Raw genomic sequence first — 25,272 nt, 5'->3', positions numbered from 1 at the left:
GCATACAGAAAATACTAGTATGAGATTTCAGTCAGCAGACCCTAAATCAGTTGCAAAGATAATTAAATCATTAAACGACAGAAAGTCTCCAGGTGCAGATAAAATACGAGCTATGGATATTAAAACATTATGTAATAAAATCAACGTAGTCATAGCTAACCTTATTAATACGAGCATTTATACTGGAAAATATCCTAACTTACTAAAAACAGGCATAGTTCGACCAATATACAAAAATGGTAGCAAAAAAATCTATAATAATTATCGTCCAATAACTATATTGCCAACAATTAACAAAATAATAGAAAAATACATATGTGGACAAATTCAAAATTATTATAAAAAACACAATATTCTTTCTAACAAACAATATGGATTCCAACCAAATAAAAATACCACACAATTGCTATCCGCATTCACAGACCACATTTATAAACATTTAAATAAAAAAGATCATGTTCTAGTAGTGTTTATTGACTACAGTAAGGCATTCGACACATTAAAGCACAGCGTAATCCTGCAGAACTTAAATGACTGCGGAGTACGAGGAAACCTACTCAAGTGGTGTGAAAACTATCTGCAAGACAGAACTTATCGTGTTAAAGTGTGCAACGAAGAAAGTTTTCCAATATCTATTACAGAAGGTACGGCTCAGGGCTCAGTCATTGGGCCTTTACACTACCTTACCTATGTTAACACATTACCTAACATAATAAAGTATTGTCAGATATTCCAATTTGCAGATGATACATGCCTAGTAGCTGCAGGGCCTAACATCCAAGAAGCAGAAACAAAGCTACAATCTGATTTCGATACATTGGCTAAATGGTCCCACGACGTAGGACTTGTACTAAATCCTAACAAAACAAAGTTCATGCATATCCGATCCAGCCACAATCTAAATTCACGTACACCCATCTTAATCTTACACAACCACACATGTGCACGTTCTTATAACTCGTACCCCAATAGCTGCAACTGCAACGCCTTAGAATTAGTTCATAACCATAAGTACCTGGGGCTTACAATAGATGGCCGAATGTCCTGGAAAATGCACATTAATTCTGTCTGTGATAGGCTAAGAGCGATACTTGCCAAATTCACTTTAATAAAAAATAAAATACCACTTAAAACTCTGCTACTATTATACAAAGCACTAGCCGAATCCATTATAACATATGGACTTACAAGCTATGGGAGAACATGCAAAACTTATCTAAATCAAATATTTGCAATACAAATACGTATTTTAAAAACAATTGCTCCCTTAAAATTAAAATCACAATATAAAGCGGACTACAGAAAGCTATTTGCATTTTTCAAAATTATACCTATACACGAGAAAGTACAACTAGGATTATTAAATGAAAACTACTTTACAGAAAATTACCTCAAAACAATTAAAACTCACTATCACTACTCAACACGTAGAAAATTAAAAAACGAATTTCTATTACCCAAATACAATAATTTATATGGGAAAAAAACATTAGATTACATTATTCCAAATTTAATAAACTCGATACCAGCTACACTTCTTACGAATATAACAAGAAACAATATTAAATTTAAATTAAAAAAATACTACATAAGTCAAACAATTATAAATTATGCATAACAAAAATTATCGTAATTTAATACATATTCGAATATAAGAACACATCCTGTATTCGAATGAGAATTCTCGACAAGAACAGGTTTCTTGCATCGGCTATCTATGGCGCGTCAGTGTTTAGATTTGTTTATGACGTTTTACGTGCAATTTTAAATCGTTTGAATGGTTTGATTGTTATAAATTTACAGTTTATATGTCACTGGCCTTAGTATATATATATGTGTGTTAATGATTTAATTATGTTCGACGTCCTGGTGGATAGAAAAACTGTGCACAGTTTGTGTTTCCACCACATCAATTACCTTTATATTAAGAACACTTATACAACAATAAATAAATAAAAAAAAATAACATTAGATGAGCCTCCTGTCCGTATGGCCACTATTACATTAAAAAAAATAGAACTAAATCTAAAAATACACAAATATGTCGTGATGAACCACGCAATACTTCGTGTCATAATGCACATTAGTGACCAATATATTGTAGTTTCAATAACGGTTAATCACTGATTTTAAATTAGTAGAGGAAATCAGTTAGAACTTTAAAGAAGATATTGTGTTGGACCTCCTTCATATTAAGCTATAAGCGTCATGGCAAATATAATGTTTATTATTTGATCACCTACGTACGAAAGAGAGCAAAACATATGTCGTCGTGAACATAAAAACTGACAAAAACAAGATTTTTTCCTTCCAATTCAGTAATAAAATACCCAGTATGACTTGCTTTTTATTCAATTATCTAGTCTTTAAACGAAGGAATCTTCTCATTATTCACAGGTATGGTTTATTGTGACCGCACAATGCTCTATTGAGCGATCCAATTAGTGTGACAATGCCAGCCATGCAGCCGATACAAGGCGTTTTATATTCGAAATATGAATAGTAAATAAAAAATAATAGATTATAGAGTGTGATCTGTGGAAATTACTTAAAGAGGTTAAATAATAAACATGCACCTTCTTTCAAAACTAAATCAGTCTTATTACACTCTGAACTCAATGTTTCTTTCGCCTTTTTTGTAAAATTGTGTTTACGCTCAGATGAAAAGAGACAAATATTGATTTATCTATATATTTTAGTAGTGTTAGTAACAATTATTCTTATTTTTTTAATTTTATTTACTATATAATTTTACACACAATATTCCAAGACTTCTTTACTTATACTCTTAATTTTTATATTTCTTTTTTTTCGTCTGAGGCGCAAACTAACTGTCGTGGTCTCTAGTAGAATGACCAGCGCTGAAAAACACGTCAGCTCAACAGCATAATGCTTATAGTTACTACCACAATGCACACACATTACACACTTAAAATGTACGTTATTATTATTTTATGTGTTTCTGTGTGTGTTTTGTTTGTAATAAATGTTATGTCTGGCTGTGTAAATTAGTTGCAGACAAATTAAAACGGTGAATTCAGTATATAATTAGTTTATATATATTGTGATTAATATTTGTGTGTTCCCGTTGCGGGCACGCGAATACCATGGTACTTTCATATATTTTAATTTTACTATTGTCGAACTAATCTTTCAACGTGCGACTCTCATCACTGAGGTCGTAAGTTCGAACCTCGGCTGTGGACTTACTTTATTTATGCGCATTTTAAGTTCGCTCGAACGGTGAAGGAAAATATCGTTAGGAAAGGCTTGCCTTACACTTAAAAAGTCGACAGCATGTGTCAGGCAGAGGAGGCCTCTCTGCCAATTAGATTGATCATGAGACCTAGACCTAATAAGATTATATATTTTGTAAGAAATCTTGGTACATTTATAAATACGACTGTAAATTATATTGATACTTACGGGTAACTTGCCTTTTGTAGCCATGTTCGATAACTCATAGTCTTCGTAAGAATCTGAAGTTAGCTTCTTGACATCCTGAAGAAAGTAAGCGTTACTCTCTAAAGCTATATATTATTTAGAAATTACATTAAGTCCTGTTGCCGCCATCATGAAATACAAGACCTTCTATCTAGGCCAAACTAATTGTCGTTTTGATGAAAAACGAATCCCATACTAAACCGCAGATGAAAACTATCTTCACATCGTTTATTTCATTTATCGTGTAATTTTTTTTGCATTCAATCACGAGTATTCAAATTGTGTAATATAACATTTGTATGTGCAATTCCGGCACTATATATTATATATGCAAATGAATACAAAATAACATAATATTTTAGACCGTAGAGATAAAACATGATCAGGTCCTTTGACATATCACTAAAATTTCACCGTGGCGTCATGTACAAGGATTAAACATTCATTAGGTTTTTCGTAACCCGCTAGAGATGAAAAACAAATTAAGAATATATTTATTAATTGCTCCACGAATTTAAACATTTTAGTCTTTTGTTCATACCGTTCGTAATATTGATTTTAATTACCATACGTATAAGACATTACGGAGTAACGAAACTAGTAGCAAATGTTAATTAGAATAATGAAAGCAATTTCAATTTGAACGCTAATTTATAACAATGGGGACTCAATTGTCTCCTATAGCAGAAATACTCGAGTACTCGGCACTAAAAGGATTTTCTTGTTCTAAGCAATTCTGTATAAAATAATCGCACGCCTTTTTGTCGCAGCGATAAGTATCTCTCTAAGCTGTTAAAAATAATTAAATGCTTCTACGATAGACGTTTTGAATAAGGAAAATACTTGCATAAGGTAAGTGTTTTTATACGTGCTAAGGTGAATGTTTCTAGGATAAAAGAAATTGTTGTTTGTTTTACTAATAATAGGATATTTTTAAAAGATCTAGTCTCATTTGTTTCCTCTAGAGTTAATCTTCTTTAGGGCTTATCTCTTAGCATGTAATAAAGTGTATTGACTTTTTGTTGAGGCTAAATATTTTTTTTACTTGATCTCTCTCTCCTTAATCAGCAGCTCATGTCTGAGCGTCGTTGTCAGCAAGGAAGCATCTGAATCTCTGTTTCCACCAGTTTCTGTCCAGCGCTTTTCTTATGGCAGTTTACAGTTTTGAGGACTATGAGTTTCTCACTCGATTGGTCCATCTGGGCTATGAACGTTCCGGTGATCTTTTGCCTTCTGTGTTACCAACCACGATTAGTTTCTCTAAGTTCTCGCATTGTATGGCCGAAATACTTGCTTTACTTTTGACGTGACAACGTCTTATAATTCGATGGAGCCGGCTGCACGCACGAAAAATCATGACTCATGCAGCGTTACCTCGCTCTGCGGCGTTAAATCGCTCTGAGGCGTTCCAATTAAGGCTTGTAGTGCAAGCGAGAGCGCGGAACGAGCGACAAAGAGGCACAATCGGCGTCCGCGTTCGGCAGCGTTCGACAACTGTCTCCTACATGAGTGAGCGATGAAAAAAAAAAATATAATTGTATTTATGCGCGCAAATAAATGTTACTTGATCAATTCAATTGTGATTTCCATTTACCTCCTCTATATCCATACAAAATATCTATCAAAGAAATAAAATTAAAATTTTCTTTTGAAAAAGCAACCATTCCATCAGTATTTTCTTATGACGTTGTCACGTTCAACTATCGTCAGTAAACCGACTTTACAGACAACTGATATTTACTTGATAAACGACTTTATTTGAAATGGACAATCTTGATCCATAGTGCTCACCTAATAATTAGAGTTATGGAATGTGGTTGTGGAATTACAGAATACTGTTAGCTTTCGTTTCACAACGATGAGGTCGTTCTGTCAATGCCCACTACGCTACGAAGTTAGTAGATAGTTTATTTCTATATACACACTAAACAGGTAACACAAACATTGTGGAGCTGTATCACTAGGAACAAAGTCAACGATGCGTCAGGTACTGATGGTCATCGATCATGTACTAAAAATATAAAATGTCAATCTATTATATTATAAAATCTTATTAATTAAGACAGAATCTACTGACTTAATAAAATTAGACAATTTAGCATACAAGTTCATTTACATTAAATATAATATGGTAATAGGAATGAATAATTTCAAAAACTATTTTGAATTAATTGGTAAAGCATTATGATGAGCAGTCAGGCATTTTATATCCCTTCGCCCAAAATGATAAATATCTGTTTCATGATCATTTGTTAATCTATTAGGCAAGTAGGTGATCAGCCTTCTGTATCTGACACACGAAGTCGATCTTTTGGGTCCAAGGCAAGCCGGTTTCCTCACGATGTTTTTCTTCACCGTTCGAGCTAATGTTAAATACTCACATGGAAAAAAGTCCATTGGTGCACAGCCAGGGATCGAGCCTACGACCTCAGGAAAGAGACTCGCACGCTGAAGCCACTAGGCCAACACTGCTTACTGTATATATATAATATGCGGCAAATGGGCAAAAGGGTCGCCCATGGACATCGCCAGAAGGCTCGCAAAACGAAAATAGTATTTTTTAATTGGTTTAAAAACGCACGTAAATACCATTTATATGTGTCTACCCCGAGCCCCGTTGCAACTTCAAACAGACAATTAAATATCACTAACACACATGTTTACACATCCATTATACAACAGTTTGTTACATTTCTTATAAATCTGTCTCACAAAAGAACTAAAGGAGTGGAGAAAAAACGTTAACTTATCTTTATTTATATAGATAAGGTTACATTTTATGAAAATATCTAAGACTTTGACGAATTTGAAGTTTCTTAGCCATTTTAATTTACGAACCGAGAGCTCAGAAGTAGGTCGTTTCTGTTAACAGAGGCAACAGGAAATATTTTCTCTATACAAACCCTTATTAATTCGTAGGAATTATGTTTTCGTTTTCCTTTTGTTTTATCCTTAATTTTTTTCTTCTTTTTACATTTCTGAAATTAGGAATATTGAATTTTAATTTAAATTTAAAGGCTAACAGTTAGCCTTGATCGGGCCTTGGAAAAAAAAATTTTTTCGTGACAACCAAATTTTTGTTTGACAATTTACATTTTAAAATATTTTTTGCGTTACGTTTGAAAAATAACTACGGCTTCTACTTTCTCTAGTCATAATTAATGCGAGATATCTCGACTTTTAGAATTTATCAATTACTACGCGCAATTAATATTGATCATACAATAAAAAGATTCGAGAACTAATCGCCTTATATAAATGCCGAAATCGATGATTACTTAGACTACTTAGTAGAACGTACTTACGTACCTAGCCTACGTACATACGTAGGCTTATAAAGTTAATGTAATAGTTTCTGAATACACCAAAATTTTTTTTTTGGTGGAAGATAAAAGTATAGTAGGTACATGTGAAGATTTAACGAAACTATATTCCAATATTTAGTAAAAGCAAACAGGATATTACGTACAGTTGTAGGTTGTTCTATAGCTTCATGCGACGTGCTACTGCTTCCTGCCTCTTCAAATTTCTGTATCGTTGCTTGGTGCTGGAATAAATAAACCCAATTCCTAAGTATTTCTAAACCATCATTTAATGTCTTTAATGAGTGCTAAGTTGTCAGACTAGAATTATATGTACGGGTATATATTACTCATTACCTTAATTCACCTTGATACTACGAGTTTGCGTGTTGATCCTGCAGTAATGTAAGTGCGTGCTTAGTATTGTCTTTTGTTAACATAGCTTTTACACATTACCACATGACCACGCATGTAAAGGACGCGAATGGTTAAATTTAAAATTATGTAAATAATTATAAGTTTATAATAATAAAACAGCTTCAATCCGTTTAAAAAGTGTTTTCTTAAGTGCGTGCTCCTATTCAAGCTTGCTTGTTATGTTTTTCTTATTTATTTCTTATTGTTTTAAGATTTGATAATGACCGTGATGATAAAAGTATTTATAAAAAAATGGCGATTTAAAAGATTTATGCAGAATTTTTTGCCAGTGATCGTCCGTTCTACGCCTTAGATTTAGAAGTATTATTTTTTTGAATTATTTTTATACTAACGTTCATAAGTGTACATTAATAAGTAACAATGATATTTTTATTCTACCTGTAATATTGTATTTCAAAGGTATATACTGCAGGTATTGACCATCTTATTGCCTATAATAGGACTATAGAAGTCATGTGGTAACCAGCCTTCCATCGCGGATAGACAATATACATACTATGACTAAACTAAACTAACAAACAAAACGAAATAAAATAAAACAAAACCATGATTGGTTGTGGGTGTGTGAATATGTGTAAGGGTGTGTGAATTAAACGTGTGTAAAATAATTTCATTCAATTACATCGTCGTCTACCTGAAATAGCTAAGAAAATTTTCTGTTACATCAAGGCTTTTAAGAAATTTAGAAAAAGGCAATATTTTAACTTTTTATTTACACCGTAAATATTTTAGAAGCAATTAAATTCATCAGACTGAACTAGATTTGCTTTGCAAATTGTGTCCTTACAACGTGTGATGAGGTCAAAAGTTAGTTGGGAATGTTGCTTTAAGGTAAACGTTTGTCTTATTGTGGGAACCCCTACATTTTATAAATAGTCGTATACATATAAATCGTTTTTATATTAAATAAATTATGTTACCGTATTATTTTAATTAATAATGTAACTTATGTGAACATAAAACTACTTAAATAATAATTAATGCTAGTTGATAAATGTGTTTTTACAATAAAAATAAAATCTAAAACTATGGTCACATTTTTGGCCGAATAACAAAGCATACTTTACTTATTGTCAATTTATAATCATCATTAAATTTAATTAAAATCACAAAATGATTCGTACAATCTTTAAGCTTAATCAATTCGAATATTTACAATCAAAGGGAAGATAAAGGCCAATAAGTTCTTGTGAAATTGAACAATATCTCGGTGAGAAAACAAAATTTAATAACGAATTATTAAATCTCATATTGCCTTACTACCAACTATATTGTATTAATTGTTTCTTAGTGTAAGCCTTCTTCTTTTTCCTACTCATAGTATGTATTTTTTATAATTAAAAATAATCTAAATAAATCTACACTAGGGGTAAACTCTAGATCTATGGAGCCGATGTTGAAAACATATTCGAATAGGAAGCCACGATATTTGTGAGTATCAAACTATATCCCGAAAAATAACTTTTACGTGGTAGTTGGATTAGCAAAATCGGGGAAAGCCGCCGAACAAAAACGTTTCTCACGAACGCTGCATTAACAATGAGAGATATATGATTGAGGTCTAGAGGTTATTTGTACAGCTTGATTATGCCTAATTAAAAGTCAGTCTAACATTTATATTATACTCCGGCAAACGTCGTTTTGCCATGTATATTATTTATAGGAAAATTTTTGTAGTATGGGAGGAGGAGGAGGACGAGGAGTATGTGACACGAGAATTATATATATATAGAGATAAAAACAAGTCTTCCGCTGCGTCTAACTTACCTACGCGGATTTTATTTCAGTTTTGACCAATATCTATAACATTTATTGGTCACGGTTGCTCATGTAAAGCCTTGGGTTTAAAAGCAAAGCAAAGCCTTGGTAAAATGTTTGGGTCGCTAGTAATGTTCTTTGTTCTTTGATAGTCATTGTTTTTGTTGAAATAGCTTAGTATAATAAAATTAGTACCTTATTCTGATCTTCATGTTTACATTGTCCCCAGCTGAGCACCGTCACATTTGCGTCCACAACCGTCTTCATATGATCGCTGATTAATGGAACGATTCTTCCGGGCTTATCAGACACCATACTCGCAAAGGTGAATACTAAAGCCAAATCAGCAGTCCAACCACTGTACTTAGGGTGAATCACAACCCGCTCAATAGGAAAGTATTGTTCGTAGCCAGTATCAAACATCTTCTTTGTACCAATAACGACAAAGCAAGCTGTCAGCTCAACTTGGATCTCATCATCGGGTTCTTGGGTACTACAAATGCATTCAAGTTAAATAAAAAATGTGTGCGTGTACTAGTGCAGTAGAGCACACGGAAGAAGTGAAAATTCTTTAAGACCTTATTTTTAACCCAAAAAGTCGACGGCATGCGTCAGGCACAGAAGGCTGCTTGACTTGCCTATTCACAAACGATCATGAAACAGATACAGAAATATGAGGCCCAGACCTAAAAAGGTTGTAGCGCCATTGATTTATTTAAAGTTAATTTAGATAAAGTTTAACAAAAGGCTTTTATTATCATAGACATACATACAAATAATACAATTATTTCATTTTACCTTATAACTACTAAGATTGTTACAGAATTTCATTAATTGAATAGAATTATTAGAATCATTGTTATCGTTATCATATATTTTTGTTATTAATGTCTTCGAATCGTTTCGAATTAACTTTCACTTAAAAATCTAACAAAAATAGTACTAAACACGCTGCGTAATTTTTTTAACCTAAAATAAATGCCTACACCATCGTAGCTGGGCATCTCGTAGTAATAAAAATCTAATGTAACTATAGGGGTTAATTATTAAACGTACTGTATGCGAAATAAATATTTATATACATCTATATCACCAATAAGTGTTCATAATTAAAAATTTCCGTGTTCCGTAAACTAGATAGCTCTCGCTAGATTTCACTGTAGTATCCTTAATCATTTTTGAAATAGTAACCTCACATGGCTTATACACCGAAGTTCCTGGACTAGCCACACTCACTAATCATGTACTCAATACTCATATAATGAGCATAAGCTTATGCTCCATATTCATGACTAGATATGACTTAAAATTTAATGATAGAATATAAATCATACAACAATTTTACTAATAGTTACAGTGTTCCTGTCCAACATTATTATCTTTGGTCGCAGTACTAGCTTAGCTCCAAGCGTGTTTAATATAAAAAATGGCGGAGTCAAGCCGCGTAATTTAAAACATTAAACATAACAGGGTACTAACAAGCAGTGTGCGGCTGTGATAACGACGGTGTCGTGAATAATGGTCCCAGTGCATGTCCTCTTGACGCCGTCCGTTAAAACGATACTGAAAAATAATCGACGGATTGCGTTGCATTGATGCCTGAACATACACATAATATACAACACTACTTTTACAGTGTTTTTTACTCAACATGAATGAAGTTTTTTATTATGTAACAGTGTCCAAACCGGCTCATCTGATGTTAAGTGATAACTTATTTTGGTACGCTCTTTTATTGAAGGACCCTACTCGAAATGGTTTTCGATATACTTCATTAGGTAACTCGTTCCACATGGCGGTGCCGCGGCAAAAATTGCTTAAAAACACGAGGAATGACGGTCATCGTGGTGACACGGGTGGAATCTGCAAGTATTTGTATTTACATTGTTTTTTTTTATTCTTTGTAAAGTTTGCAGTCTTAGTGTATGTTATATACTTAGTTAATTAGTCACGGTGTACAAATATCGTTAAAGTATAATTTATATTGCTATTAGCAATTGTGTATGTATTTGGTGGGTTATATAAATATCCACTGAGAAGCGCTGAGCGGTCATTACTGAACGTAAAAACACATTTTTCTAGTACAGAACATTACTAATTTACTTAATGTAATATGAAATTGGAAAAGTTTGCAAAGAAAGTGGTACATTTATATAGAATAATTATAAAAATCGACACAATCAGCCATATAAAAACCTTGCTAAGTGACCACGAAATGAAGGAGAATACTCCTATGTACTTGTCTATTTTATTCATACCTTTGTTTGGCTATACAAACAGATTCAGTTCACCGTTGAATGCACATTGATAATCGGGTATACCCGTATACGAAATGCTGGCCTGACATGATTACTTGACTAGCCGGTGTTAATTATTAAAATCGAAATTCTATTTGTGCTTTTATTCCGTACGTACATCTGAATTAAGAGAGAGATATAAAATTAAGGAATTAACAGTAAAGACGAACGGAGTGTTGAGTAACTGTAAGTGATATTGGACCTTTTCTTATGCTAAATATTCTTAGTAAAATAGGTTAGTTTTAAATAATGTATTAGTCTCAAGTTAGGCTAGATCGTAATGTTAGTTTTTTGTACAGACAATTTGTAAAAAAAAAACTTACTCTAAAAGTGCTACAAATGAATACTTATCATCAGGATTGGAGACGGCTAAAAATATTATTATTTTTAATTAATAATCGACATATATTTCATAGTCATTTATATCGCCATGGCGATATATTATATAATAATTAAAACAGTATTTACACTACCTTTAACACAAAATTGGGTAAAAACTATGGAATTAATCAAAACTATCAGGAGCTGAGAAAATGTAAGAAACATTTCAAAATTAATTACATTTCTACAACTGATGGAATATTTCAATTTAATTGCAGAAATCAAATGTTTGCATAACGTGCCTTTCGTAATTGTATGTGGAAATTGCATGTTGTATGTGGAATAAATGTGTTTTTATACACGCAGAATATCACTTAGTATAAATGGTGAATTTCAACAAAATAGGATATTAATAAGGACTGTAAACATTATAGATGAATTGTAGAACTTTTTAAAAATTACAACGCGTAGTCCAACAAATAATGCGGACACAGAACTATATCCACGAGCATAACAATAGTACCCATGCATTTATTAATTACTAACGGACTGGAAATTGTTGGAGCAGTTGGCCTAGTGGCTTCAGCGAGTGATTCTAATCCCTTAGGTTGTAGATATGATCCCCGGCTTGATGCACCAATGGAATTTCCTTGCGCATTTAACATTTGAACGGTGAAGAAATACATTGTGAGGAAAGATGATGAAGAAGAATCGATGGCGTATGGCACAGGAGGCTGGTCACCTAGTTGCCCATTAGATTGGTATATGATCATGAAACAAATAGAGAAATCTGAGGCCCACCTAAAATTGATTTTTTTTAACGGAATTGAAAAATATTTACAAAAACTAAATTCTTTTATATTAATTGGATTCAAATGTCACAATTGAGTAGCAAGATTGTCGGCTCAAGGCAATGTCGACGAAATCTTTGAAATCTTAAGTTCAATAAGCTTTTGAGGACTCCTTGAAGTCTTCTGGGACGGGTCAAGATTTTCATTGTATTTCGGGAGTAACGTCTAATGTTTCCAAGGGTGATTTAAATCGATCTCGAGACACATAACCTCTCTCTCAATTACGTTTGTACAGGGGCTATCTGAAAAATTGGGACGGAAATCAGTAAAATCTTTGAAGGTGGTTTCGACTGCCCAGAGTTGAAAGAAGAAAGCCTGCCATGGTTATTTTTATTAGACATCAACATATGTTATAATTTCACCACTATTGGAATTTAAATCAACAATTGTACGTGAACCAAAACAAATTACCGACTTATCATTTTCAGAAGTTACTAAAGTATAAAAATTTATGTAAAAGTTTATGTATGCGGTATTACGATGTGAATCTCTTTTATATGCAAAACTTATCAAAACACGTAATAGAGTCACGTTCACACTGAAACAGTAATTTAGGAAATAACGACATATTAATATTTTATGACTTTCATGAACATTGTGAATGCTGTTTTATGAATTTCACTGAACTGTTCAATAATGTGTTGATTTCTCCTAATATCTAAGTTGAATGAATGAATGAAATATGAATAATATAAGAGTTAAACTGTGTCTAAGACAGAACACAAAATTAAAAAAGTAAATAGAAAATATACATTCGATAAAGACTATACTTAGAGTCTTTTAAAACAGAGCGTAACAATTCATAAAAGGCCGGCCACATAGTTGCGAGCCCTTTGACATTGAGAGGATGTCCTGCCCGTTTTCCGTTGTTCTATAAAAAAAAAGCAAATTTTGTGGTTAATTGTCTACATATAAATATTGCATAGTGTTACGATGACTGCGTGTGCTGGTCAGTTTATGCTTGTAAATTGAATTGTTTTTTGGTGTGTTATGGCGAATTATATGAACGATATTTCAGTTCTGAAATGAAATTGCCAAACTTGCAACTGGCGACTCTCTGTGGAATAGATCAATTTATTGTGTTTTTATCAGTTAATAGCAATCTAATATTTGCTAGTAACAAAAAGCAATAAAGCTTATATATACGGAATAATAATACTTTTTTAAAACAGTTTATGATACTCATGCATTTCCAAACCAATTCGATTTACAGTCCTTCAAGAAAAGAGCGTACCAATTCTCAAAAGTCCGGCATCGCAGTCGTGAGCCCGGCATTGAGAGTGTCCATGAGTGAGACCACTTAACATCAGGTGAGCCTCCTGCTCCCCTTACCCCTTTGTGTTTATATTGATTTAAAATTAATTTAATGTTACGTACTTTAGTAAGAATATATGATATACATAAAGAAAGTAAAAAGTAAAGCCATACATATTTTTTGGTACATAATAAAAAGACTGTAAAATTTCAAAACTTTGCAAAGCTAAAAAATGTCTAGAAAGTTCTTGAAAACATCCCGCTATATGTAAACGAAATTCGAAATTCAAAATTCGTCAACATTGCTCGCTCTCTTAGGACAAAGAACCTAAGCGTAATATAATTATACGGAAACGCGGAAAATTTACAACTTCTTAGGATTTAGATTTATAGTGTGTACAAATGGTGAATTTAAAATAGGTTTCAGTTTTGAAAGGTATCGAGGGAGTGGGTTTGCGAGAATAAATTCATTTTCTCAAAAGTCGAACATCTATTATTTCCTAGCGAAGATTTGAATATACACGTTTGTTTAATAGCTATTTAATAAACTATGAAAATATTAAGTATAAGTGTGTTTTCAATAATACATTTCCTTTATAATTAAAAGGTGATTAACAATTATAATATTATACACAAATGGACTGAACAAAATTAATATAAATTTACAAACAAATGTCTATTATGTTATCTTGTATGCGCATACACACGCGGCTGAGGGACTTCATTTTATAATACGTAAAGATCTTATACATAATTTTTCATTTTATATTTTCGAGGGAGCCTACGCGCAGGAGGCTCACCTGATGTTAAGTTAAACCGCCACCCAACACTCACACATGTATCAAATATATGTTACAAAATTTACGTTCGGGCAGTGAGGACCAACGTTGGTTGTAATGCTCCTCTAAAAAGATCTCTATCTGGGTTAAACGATGCTCTGGCCCATGACAGTCTTCATGTCTTTTCAGGCGTAAGATGCTGCAGCCACTGTTGATCCGTCACCAATACTAACAATTGCAAAGTAAAAATATATTAAATTTTACACACATGCATGTATTATGTTTTTGTGTGTCGAGTGTTCTCTGTAAGTGTTTTTATGTGTTTCGTTATCGTGCCTTTTAAAATAAATAAATGATGAAAATTTTTTTTTTTTATCTTAATCCCGTTATATGCTAGAGTAAAGATGGCTACGACCGTAATTTCAAGATTTATGAGATTCGTTTATCACTTTTTACTCGACACGTAAGCGCGGAGACTCAAGGTTGCATATTTATTAGGATTAAAAACCTTCTCTCTTCTACGAATGTATTATATGGGTTTGTATTATAAATACGTAAAATTATCATATTACCCCGCATAAGCCAATTCAATATTTTAATCAATTTCCCACACTCATGTATTCTACAGCTTAGTTGTAACAATGAACGTTCAAAATATAAAACTATTATGAACACAAAATACACAAATCTTGTTTCAGAATCCAGACTTTCATAAAGGTTGTATGCAAAATCCAGTAATTCTCATATTGAATTCAATAGCCCAGCATATTTAGGAGCTTACCAGTACAACTGAAATACCCGAAGGTAGGACTTATTTTGAATCGAACAGGGTTGACACAAAGGGTAATTTTAAAATAAAATATGAATCTAATTTAAAATTGTAAAATCAAAAAGCGCATGCTTTTGAACCGCCCTTGAATTTATTTTTCGGAAACATTAAAGCCTTAAAATTGCTAAGCAGTAAAAACTAAGCAGTATGTCCTCTTGATCTGTAGACATAGACACAATTATTATTTAAATCAATTCTGTCAACGTTTAATAACAAAACTCAATGTTATGTGATTCTCTCAAAATCCATAGCGCTCATGTCAAGAAATGGAAATTACGTGGTACGAAAACACAATGTGATCGAACTCGCCATAGCCATTTGACGTTACCCGATATACTTTTTGAAAAGAAAAGTACATAATGTGTTTCCATAGACACTGCATAGTAGAACCTATTTCTAATAAAATAGGAGCCATCCCTTAAGGTATTTGTAATAATTAGCGTATCTCGATGCACGATAAGACTGAGTCCAGTTAACTTGCAATTTCGTTAATATTAATGGAGCTATACCGTTATAATATTTAGTTTAATTAATATTATTCAAGAGGAACGAAAATGGCTCTCTATTTTCGTTCCACCAGTGTCCATTGTTCCTGCTATATGTGGGACTTAGATGGCAAAGAAATGCTGGTTGAAGTGACACTCGGAATATAGTAGAGACCGGATAGACTTGCTGAAATTTATCGTTACACGTTACATTTTACCTGTATCACCTAAATATCCGTTATTCCTCAATTGAGCATCTTGCTTTCCAACTGGTGTGGAACCAGTCTTACTAACCTCTGCAGTCTTCTAGCATTGTGAATGTCTTTTTTCGGCACTTAACTACCGGTTTTCAGACAGAGTCTTAGATGCACTGTAAAAACAAAGAGAAAAAGGTGTTAGTTTATACTAAAGTCACTCTTTTTGTTAACTGAACTTAAAACATATCGAATCAAAATCAAACTATATTTTATCATCAATGTTAAAAAAAGCAAAATCTGAATTTACTTAATTTAATAACAATACCAAAATCTAGGGCGTATAGCGGGCGAGAACTGGCACTAAACTTTCTGCTATAAGTTTTAGTGTACCTACAAGAAAATTGTAGGGAACGAACATTACGCCCCAAAATAGAGGGATGCATTTACAGTATAGTCTAAATGGTGTCGGTCAAAGTGTGTAATGTAACTGGTTGAATTTATAAATAATATCATCTACACGTCATCAAACCATGATCAGTCACATGGCTGTCCAGGCATAAGGCTAAGGGTGAAACTACAGCGTGCTTCTAGAAGAACGTAGTTGTAAATGTAGTATATAGAAAAAGGCGGGCAACTTCAAGATATTTGGCTGCACAAATATAATTATTTGAGAATTGAACTCTATATATATTACGGATTATGATCGCTAAAAAGTCTATCAAAGCTCATCGTAGATGAAAGATAAAGTTCCCCTGAGAGCACATTATAATCTACGTTGTTTTATGTGATTGACTATAAATTGTGACATTTTATTCGATAGTAGAGCAATTTTGTCTAGACGACACTGAAAATTGAGGGGATTAATTTATATTAAGTTTTTCAAGCGTATAATGATCCTATTAAAATTACTGTAGCCTTTTCAACAATTAGTTTTGTTGATAATTATAACAATTAATATTTTTTGTTCTTTTACTATTACATTTGTTTTTGTTCTTTTACTTATAGGTCAGCCTTCTGTGATACACGCCTTTGTGTCACGATGTTTTTCTTCGACATTGGTGCACAACCGGGGATCGAACATACGGCCCTCAAAAGCCCTCCTGCTCTCCTGAATAGCATACTGAAGGCACTAGGCCAACACTGTTCCTAATTGCTATTTATAAATTCCCATTCCATTTAAGTTACGTACGTTTACTTAACAAAGTTTGATTCCCGGTAATAATTCTATATAACTTAAAGTGAAGTAGTTGGTTAGAAGCTTAATTTGTTTCGTGTTTATAAGCTTACAAGGAAATTCATTACAAATTGTATACACACTTCGGTAAATAGAATATGTTCATGATCCATGCTGTTGTACAGTATTACACACATAATTATTTATATAAAAAAGTATACAGTGGTTCACAATTGGTCTTCCAAAGTGGTATTGGAGTTAAGCTCCCAATAATCCTCAATTTTATTTGACTCACACCAGCTTGTACCTAGCCAGAGACATTTTGTTGGTGCAATATTCACTGTACGTCGCCGCCCGGTCGTATCTCTCACACAACACAGATGCGGCAAATTAACAATTGTCTGGATAAAACGAAGGTAGAAAAATCTCGCTTAATGTCAGCGTCCTTGTATCATCTACACTCGTAGGAGACTTCTGATTGTAGTTTTGGAAGCCCGCCATCATATATTGAATTAATAATGACCATAATGTCTATGATATGATATGATGACATCGTGTTTTCCGATTTAATAATCTCTTACATTTAGCATAAATTGTTGACGTCGTTTATGTAAAAAGACGAAAACAGTATAATTGAAAATATGATACATAGAAATTTAAGGCTCAGTAAAATCAGCAATAACTTGTCACAACGTTAGAGTAAACAATTCTGTTTTAATTTAAACCCATACCATTTGCTTAACTATTAATTACTTAGTTGTAACGTGAAAGTACTGAGTCATAATTTAAAATTAAATGCGCTTCGCGTAATGTCGTCATAATTCAACTTCTACCACATAAAGTGGTTAGATACTATTTATTATCACAACACTGTTTTTGCGAATCGCGCTGTACTTGATAATTTATACGTGTTGTTCACTAAAAGTACTCTGAACGAAACTAGTGGCCACAAATCAAACGTGTTAAATCGATACTTGGAAATTTATTAGCTTTGAGAACTTATTTCGGTAGTTTTTATGAGGAAATACTAACGGTATTAACTTGATATATGGTGGAAAAAATATTCTGTTTTTAATTTAAGAAACAGGGACAATCAAAATGTGAGATTATGTAGGTGTTTAAGTAAACATGTCAGCCATATTGCAATTATCGGATGTCAACATCTGTTAACTAGCTGTCAAGAAAAAAATTGTTCAGTTTTGAGTTAACGCATTGGTAATACTCTTCGTTCATATGTTTTAGTTACATTTTGCCCAAAAGTAAGCAGAGACTCAGCAGCAGGACTCTATAAGAGTCCATAGAGAAGTTATGTTATAAAAGGTCACAAAAGGTTTTTTTATTGATAAAAGCTGGCCAACGCTTGGCATAATGATTTATTGGTAATCACAATATAAAATGTTTAATGTGCATACATACATGACATACACGAATAGATCATACAAATATTAAACAAAACAATTAAAATTAGACAAAACCAAAACAATGATTTTATAGTGTGAGGTGAGCAACTATGAAAATCCAGGCCTAGCTCGTTTATCTGAATGCTCAATCTGAGCATCCATGACCTTTGACCAAAACTCGTTTTTCGGAAAGGTGGGGCAAATGGAATGATGGGAGGCCTGAGGTATCTAGATTCGGGCAATCAACCTGAATATAAAATTAAACAGCTTCAATGCAAACGATACGGTGTTGGTGGTTGATGATGAACCAGCAGCTTAATGTATCTTGTGTAACGAATTTTTTTCTTATAAAATGTAAATGTTAAGTGATACCGCCGCCCATGGACACTCAATGCCAGAGGACTCGCGAGTGCGTTGCGGTCTTTTAAGAATTTTTACGCTCTTTTCTTGAAGGACTTATACTACTATAAATACTTTTTATATTAAAAAAAAACGCATAATGTCTTATTATTTTCTAATACTATTATTATTTTCTAATAATTCTCAGTTTAAAGTAAAAATAACTACCAAACCACTGTAACTTTGTGTATCTCAGTTTCAACTCGCATTCCACTTTTTTCACAGCCTCAGGACATAATTTGAATTTCCGGGACGTTTTGCAGTTAAAAAAGAACGATTGCCCTAGAAAACAGAACGAATGCCTGCCTACGTAGCTAATAGTCGTTAAAACGATTCACACGAAGTAAAATGCGTCTATCGCAATGTTATTGCAATGTTGTCACCTCATAAATTTTTGTTACAATCTAATACTACGCTAACATCGCTCAGGCGATCACAAATAGCGGTTGGATTTTTTTGCCTATTTCCACAGACTTGCTGCGTTTAGTGATTGAGTTTTCATGCCACGCAATTAAAGTAAGTAGTGAGCCACTACAATTTCAAGAAGTGCTAATTGTAAGGTACTTATGTAAATTAAAGTTTTGTGACTAGAATCTAACATGATTATTAAAAGTTTTCCTAGATTGTGATTGGTACGGGACACTGGATCATGCCGCGTGTCTTTTTAGACGTAATACAAATTATAATTAATTAAACAAAACACCATTCTGTTGTTTGATTACAGTGAATAACAATGGTCATATACACTTACTTACTTTATGTACAAATTTTTATTTGTAATTAACTAAAAAAATGCATTTTGAATTGTGATTTATCAAACGTAAAATTAGCTTTTAGTCATATATTAACTTATGGAATTGTATAAATTTGAATGTCAAAGTCAGTCAAAATTTTTTATAACGACATCGAAGGGACTAATCATATTTGGCGTAAAACCGATAGTCGTAACAGCCGATGACGTTGTTATTAAGTATCTAATACAATAGAATTCAGCCGAGACCTTTGATTTTGGTCAATATAACCGGTATGTTGTTCTCAACGATGTCTTTGTAAACGACTACATTTGTAATTTTATTATTTGTTTTTTTATTTGGTTATGCAATTCTTGCAAATCCTTCGTATTTCTTTTTTTACATTTCTAGGGTTGCCTAGAAGAGATTGCTCGTTGCGTAAATGAAATAAAACGATACTATGATTGATAGGGTCCAAACATTCAACAGCTATTATTGGTTATTATGAACACAAAAATATAATAGCGAAAATCATTATAGTTTTTCTGAGAAAAAATTCATAAAATATATGAAAATCTCATTACAAGTTAATCAATGTCGGTCTCATGTGTAAAAGCCAGCGTAATGAAATTTAAATATTGTAAAGCCGAACCAAACGAGGAACTGAAATTAATACATAGGCACGCTCCGAGGGAACTTTGATTATACTGAATTATATTAAACCGAATCAGCCCTTGGGTATTGACAAGTTTTCCTAGGAAACGCTTTAGTTGTAATTGATATTTCGAATCCTTAATAGGTAAATAAAATATGTAGTAATAATCGACTGTAATCTGTATATATAAAAATGAATTCCTATTTCCCTTTGTCACGGCATCACGCGTGAACGGCCGGACCGAATTCGCTAATTCTTCTTTTGTTGTGTTAGTTATTGTCAGGAGAAGAAAATCGCAATCGGAAAAAAATTAAGAATACTTTTGTTACAAATTTATTACAATTCGGCGGTACTTGAAGAGGTTAGCCATCGCAATCTTTTTCGTGCCTCTTGTGTCGAACTTCAAACCCCCTTCTATCGTTTCGAAGTCCTTGACAACTCCATCCCACCAATGCAGCCCTACTCTACTGGGTTTTCTCTTGCCACCAGGGTGTCAGTTCTGTAAGGACCTTGGAGTTCTTTCGCCCACCATTTGGTGCACATATCCAAACCACTTGTGAATTGTACGATGTTTGCAGCGTCATGGATGTTATAAAGTTCTTCATTGTAGCGAATACGCCAAACACCCTCGTCGCAAATAGGGCCAAAATTGGTATTCTTTCTGGGATCGGAAATATTTACTAAAGCCCGTTAAGGAAATAGGCAGATCCTATAAATATTCGTCATTTACGCTAGGCAAAGCATGCTCATCTAGATGTCATCATTAATGATAATTCAATTCACAATAAGAAAAATGCCTGCCACATTGTCGGAATTACGAGATTCCATACGAATACTCAAATTATTCTTGATTAAACATTTAATTTTAATTAATTTAAATGTTAACTTTAATATTAAATTGCTTAAAGTTTCCCAGGCATTAGCAAAGTCTCGTGTATCGTTCTGTTATTTTTACTGATTAAATTTTCTTTTCATTAAAATCTTTCAGAGAACTGCGGCTGGATATTATTAAACCGTATTTCTATCTAGATTTTATTTGTTACTTTATGTTAAGTTTTCTTTGTTACAGAATTAATAACAACGCAGAAGCACTGCGATTAGTTTATTCTATTTGTATACTTTTATTCATTTCATAATACTACGTCGGAATAAAACAATATCGATTTTAGAAAGCTAGCTAGTGTATTATAAATACTAAATCCATATAACTCTGTAAAAGCATTTTATGCTTTCAATTATTGACCGACTTATAAGTTAATAATAAGCCGGAAGTGGCACTCCCTAATAATAAAACCTAAAGACATCGAAACGAAAACACAACATAGGATAACTTATCATTAAAATCGGAATCGCTATTGGTCACGTGAAGATGAACGAAACTCCAACCATGATTTATAAAACTATAAAACGCTAAAAATATATGTTTAAGCCAGCCAGTTTTGGAGATATATCTCCAAAACTGGCCAAATTTGCCACTGGAGCTGAACGTACATAAAAAGTTCCTTTGTTTATGCATGTTAATAAATATACAATGATAATTGTTGGAGGGTCGCAACTCGCGTTCGCGGGTCGCGTCAACTTACATAATACTCTAATAAATTACGTACCTCAGAACATTTACCAATGAAGCCTGTACAAATCCGTTTAGTAAAGTTTCTCGCATAAAGACAAGTCACCAAGGTATCCAAGGTGGAAATACATTTTCGCATACCCCTGAAAATAGTGTATTTAAGCTAAGTATGTGAGACTTGACCCACACCAGAATTTCTGCTATTTAGAGAGAGACTGGGCGATGGCATAGCCCACTAAAACCTATTGGGCTAGTTCCTACAAGGATGCGTTAGAGAGGCTCGCAGGGCCAGAACAGGCAGGACAGCGAGGGACTATATTTACAGATAGATTAGGATATCAAAAGCACTACTACTGTACTAATTAGTGTATATTACTCCAGTGAAGTACAAAATAAAAACATAGCGTGATTCCACGTCATATTGTAGGTAAAAAAGTTTTGTAAAAACCGCATACAAATACCAATAGGTACAATAATGAAGAAAGATAAAAACACGTATTCATGTTGAAAAGAAATATTGCACGTTCAATATCGGGGTGTAATCCATCAACTTTATAAAAGTATGGATGTGTTGGAAATTCCCAAAATGATTTATGGTTCGAAGTTTGGCGTGTGAGATGGTATTACTTGCTGTCATTTGAATTTGTTAAAAATGTCATTTAGGCACCATGATGGCTGTGGTAAACTGTTCGTTTTCAGAAACAAAGAAATTTGGAACATTTAACATTGCTTATCCTATTATTATTCTATATTATAAAGATATCCAGTTAGCGAATAAATGTCCTGTATTCAATTCCTGACTAAACAATATTTGTGTCGGGTTTATGGGTACAGAAAGCTAATCAAATACTTGCCCTAAAAACTAGTATAATCAGCCCTGATACGCTAAAGTATTTTCATTTAAATTAATTATCTATACTCCAAACATAGATATTGTTTGTCGAAGTTTTTAACTGAAAAAAAATAAGGAAAACGTTATCAATTCGACAGTATTTTTAGTGTCCATGAATATTGTTAATGAATGTTATGCCTGGAAGAGATCGCTCGAAAGCGATAAGGCCTCCCTCCTTTTGATTTAATTATGTCAATTTTTTTATATTATAATGAAACGAAGTGTTAATAAATAAATTCTCCTTTCGTGGACCGATCTGTATGATCTGAATATTAGACTTATACATATCCCTTATATAATTCAATGAATTATTGTTTAATATATTTAATTCAATGAATATATACCATTAATAATAATAATAATGTTATGTTAAAATTTTCAGTATACTTTTCCTAGCGTTAGTTGATCTAGTTCTTAGGTAGGAAATTAAACACTTCAATGGTGACTTAATTCACTATAATTTACTTCACTGATTTTACGTGAACTGTATAACTTCAAACTTGTACTAAGGAAAAATGCCCGAGCGCATGTGTCACAACTTCTTTTATAATCACAACTTCCCTACTTCAACTCGACCATCCCACTTCGGGGAGATGGTCGAATCAATTCGTAACAATTCGTAAACAACCGAACGAGTCAGATGAATAACTATTGCACATGCGTTCTTGTAGCAAGATTCTTAAGAATATGTTTCATAAAAATGTTTAGAATTTTATTAAATAAATATTAGAATTTATTAGTAGTAGTAATTTATTAGTAAATTAGTCGTTTTTAAAGCAATTTTCCTTAATTTTCTGGTTTGAATATTCCTATAGTTTGGCGTTCGTGAGTCATATAAACAGTTTTATATATGATTCGAGCTGAGAGCCTCGGCTCTTGGGACCGTTTAGGGTGTCCGAAGAGTATTTAGGGGCATTTAAGTTGGGCCGGTGTCAGTCACTTGTCGCAAACAGGACTAAATTCGGTAAGATTGATGACCTGCTAATTTCGGTAAGGCCAAGTTTCAAGATTGAATAGTTAAATATTCCATATTCAAAATTATTTCGGATCTAAATGTAGATAAGATTTAACTAATTGATTGCAGGGTAGAAGGATACTTTATCAAATATATAATAAATGTACTACCCACGTTCGGAATTAAAATAAGTTTTACAATTAAGATGTATAATGAAACCTTTTTCGAACTAATACGATGGTACTCGTTTGATGTATGTAATAAATTTTAGTATTCGCTAAATATTTTCTTCAATGTTTAAGTCGATAAATATAAATTATTCAACGGTTTTTATTGCAGCTTAATTCACTTTTTTACAGTCAATGCAATTCTAGTTTTACAGACGTTTTCGTTCCTAAAAAACCAATAAAGTTTATTTTCGAAAAAAGTCTATCATTCCATTATATATATATATATTAATTTTTATACATTGACTATTATAGTAAGCTTATTGGCTTCATATTGGTGGATGTTTTGTTTAATGTTTAGAAATAAACAATGTACTTAAAATATTGTAGAATTTTAATACCGAAATAATTTTTAAAATACATAAGAACAATTCAATAACATCAGCTTTTCATCTAAATATTTAATATAATATATATTTAATTTTAGTAACAAAACCCCACCCAGAATCAAAAGCGTAACCTTAACATAACCTATAAAATAAATCACACCCAAGCCCTTTGAAATTTCCGCCCTACATGCAAAGTCCTATAACTGAGCACGTACGAACAATTTTGTCCTTACTCAAGCCCAGGGTTTCCCGGGATTAGCACGTCACTGCAATTCGCGTAGAATAATGCTTTGCATTTCATTTAATTAATTTTACGCGTCCTGGGACGGAGGCGGGACGTCAGTTCTACTCAGACTTTCCGACAATACACGGTTGTTAGCGCTCGTTTCTGACTGGATGCGTTTATTTATAGTATTTTATTCTTATAGAGATATATACATCGATTATTTTAATGACGCTGCTTTATGTAGTCGGTTTATCTTTAAATATTAACGCTTCTGTATCTCTAATTCGACTTAGGGTCCTACAATAAAAGAGCGTACTAATTCCTTAAAGGCCGGCAATGGACTCGCTTCGGAATTGGGGGTATCCATGGGCGATAGTACCACTTAACATCAGATGAAACTCCTGCTCATCTGTTCTATAAACGAATAATCGAAGCGGAAACCGTTGACACTACGCTCAAAATACGTAACTCGTCCGGATTTTTTATTTTTATCAAACGTTGAGTTAAATAATAACTCATATCTATAACTATTTGAGCATTGTTGGCGTATTGTGGTTCGATTTTAAACCTGAGGTAGTTCGTTCTAATCACGGCTGCACTGAAGCCGATCATGATCATGTAATCTGCGGCCATAACCCACAAATGATTGTAGCACCACTTGATTATTATTATTAATACTATAAACATATTTTAGCGGTAAAGTTTATGAGCTGGTTTGTAGTATTGGAAACTACTAAACTACTAAAACAGTTTGAAAAT

The 25,272-nt window shown here is 32.9% G+C and overlaps 1 protein-coding gene across 2 annotated transcripts in view; it reads right to left on the bottom strand.

Annotated features, from left to right (window-relative positions):
• Nucleotides 1–11,869, bottom strand: part of LOC123708714 — a 28,516-nt gene extending 16,647 nt beyond the window's left edge. Inside the window, exons 1-7 of one of the 2 annotated variants that reach the window (XM_045659561.1) lie at nucleotides 11,713–11,869; nucleotides 11,563–11,608; nucleotides 10,422–10,505; nucleotides 9,138–9,435; nucleotides 6,914–6,991; nucleotides 6,348–6,422; nucleotides 3,427–3,501 (exon numbers count right to left, since the gene is read on the bottom strand). In XM_045659561.1, coding sequence (XP_045515517.1) covers nucleotides 3,427–3,501; nucleotides 6,348–6,422; nucleotides 6,914–6,991; nucleotides 9,138–9,435; nucleotides 10,422–10,505; nucleotides 11,563–11,608; nucleotides 11,713–11,785 — 729 coding nt within the window. In that variant the 5' untranslated portion in view covers nucleotides 11,786–11,869. The remainder of the gene's footprint in view (nucleotides 1–3,426; nucleotides 3,502–6,347; nucleotides 6,423–6,913; nucleotides 6,992–9,137; nucleotides 9,436–10,421; nucleotides 10,506–11,562; nucleotides 11,609–11,712) is intronic. The other variant, XM_045659562.1, reaches the window with a different exon arrangement.
• Nucleotides 11,870–25,272: the final 13,403 nt, after the last annotated feature.

The sequence above is a fragment of the Pieris brassicae genome, chromosome 4 (assembly GCF_905147105.1).
Source record: "Pieris brassicae chromosome 4, ilPieBrab1.1, whole genome shotgun sequence".
NCBI classification, from domain to species: Eukaryota; Metazoa; Arthropoda; class Insecta; order Lepidoptera; family Pieridae; genus Pieris; species Pieris brassicae.
The sequence above is the reverse complement of the archived record's forward strand: the minus strand, read 5'-3'. Positions and strand labels throughout refer to the sequence as shown.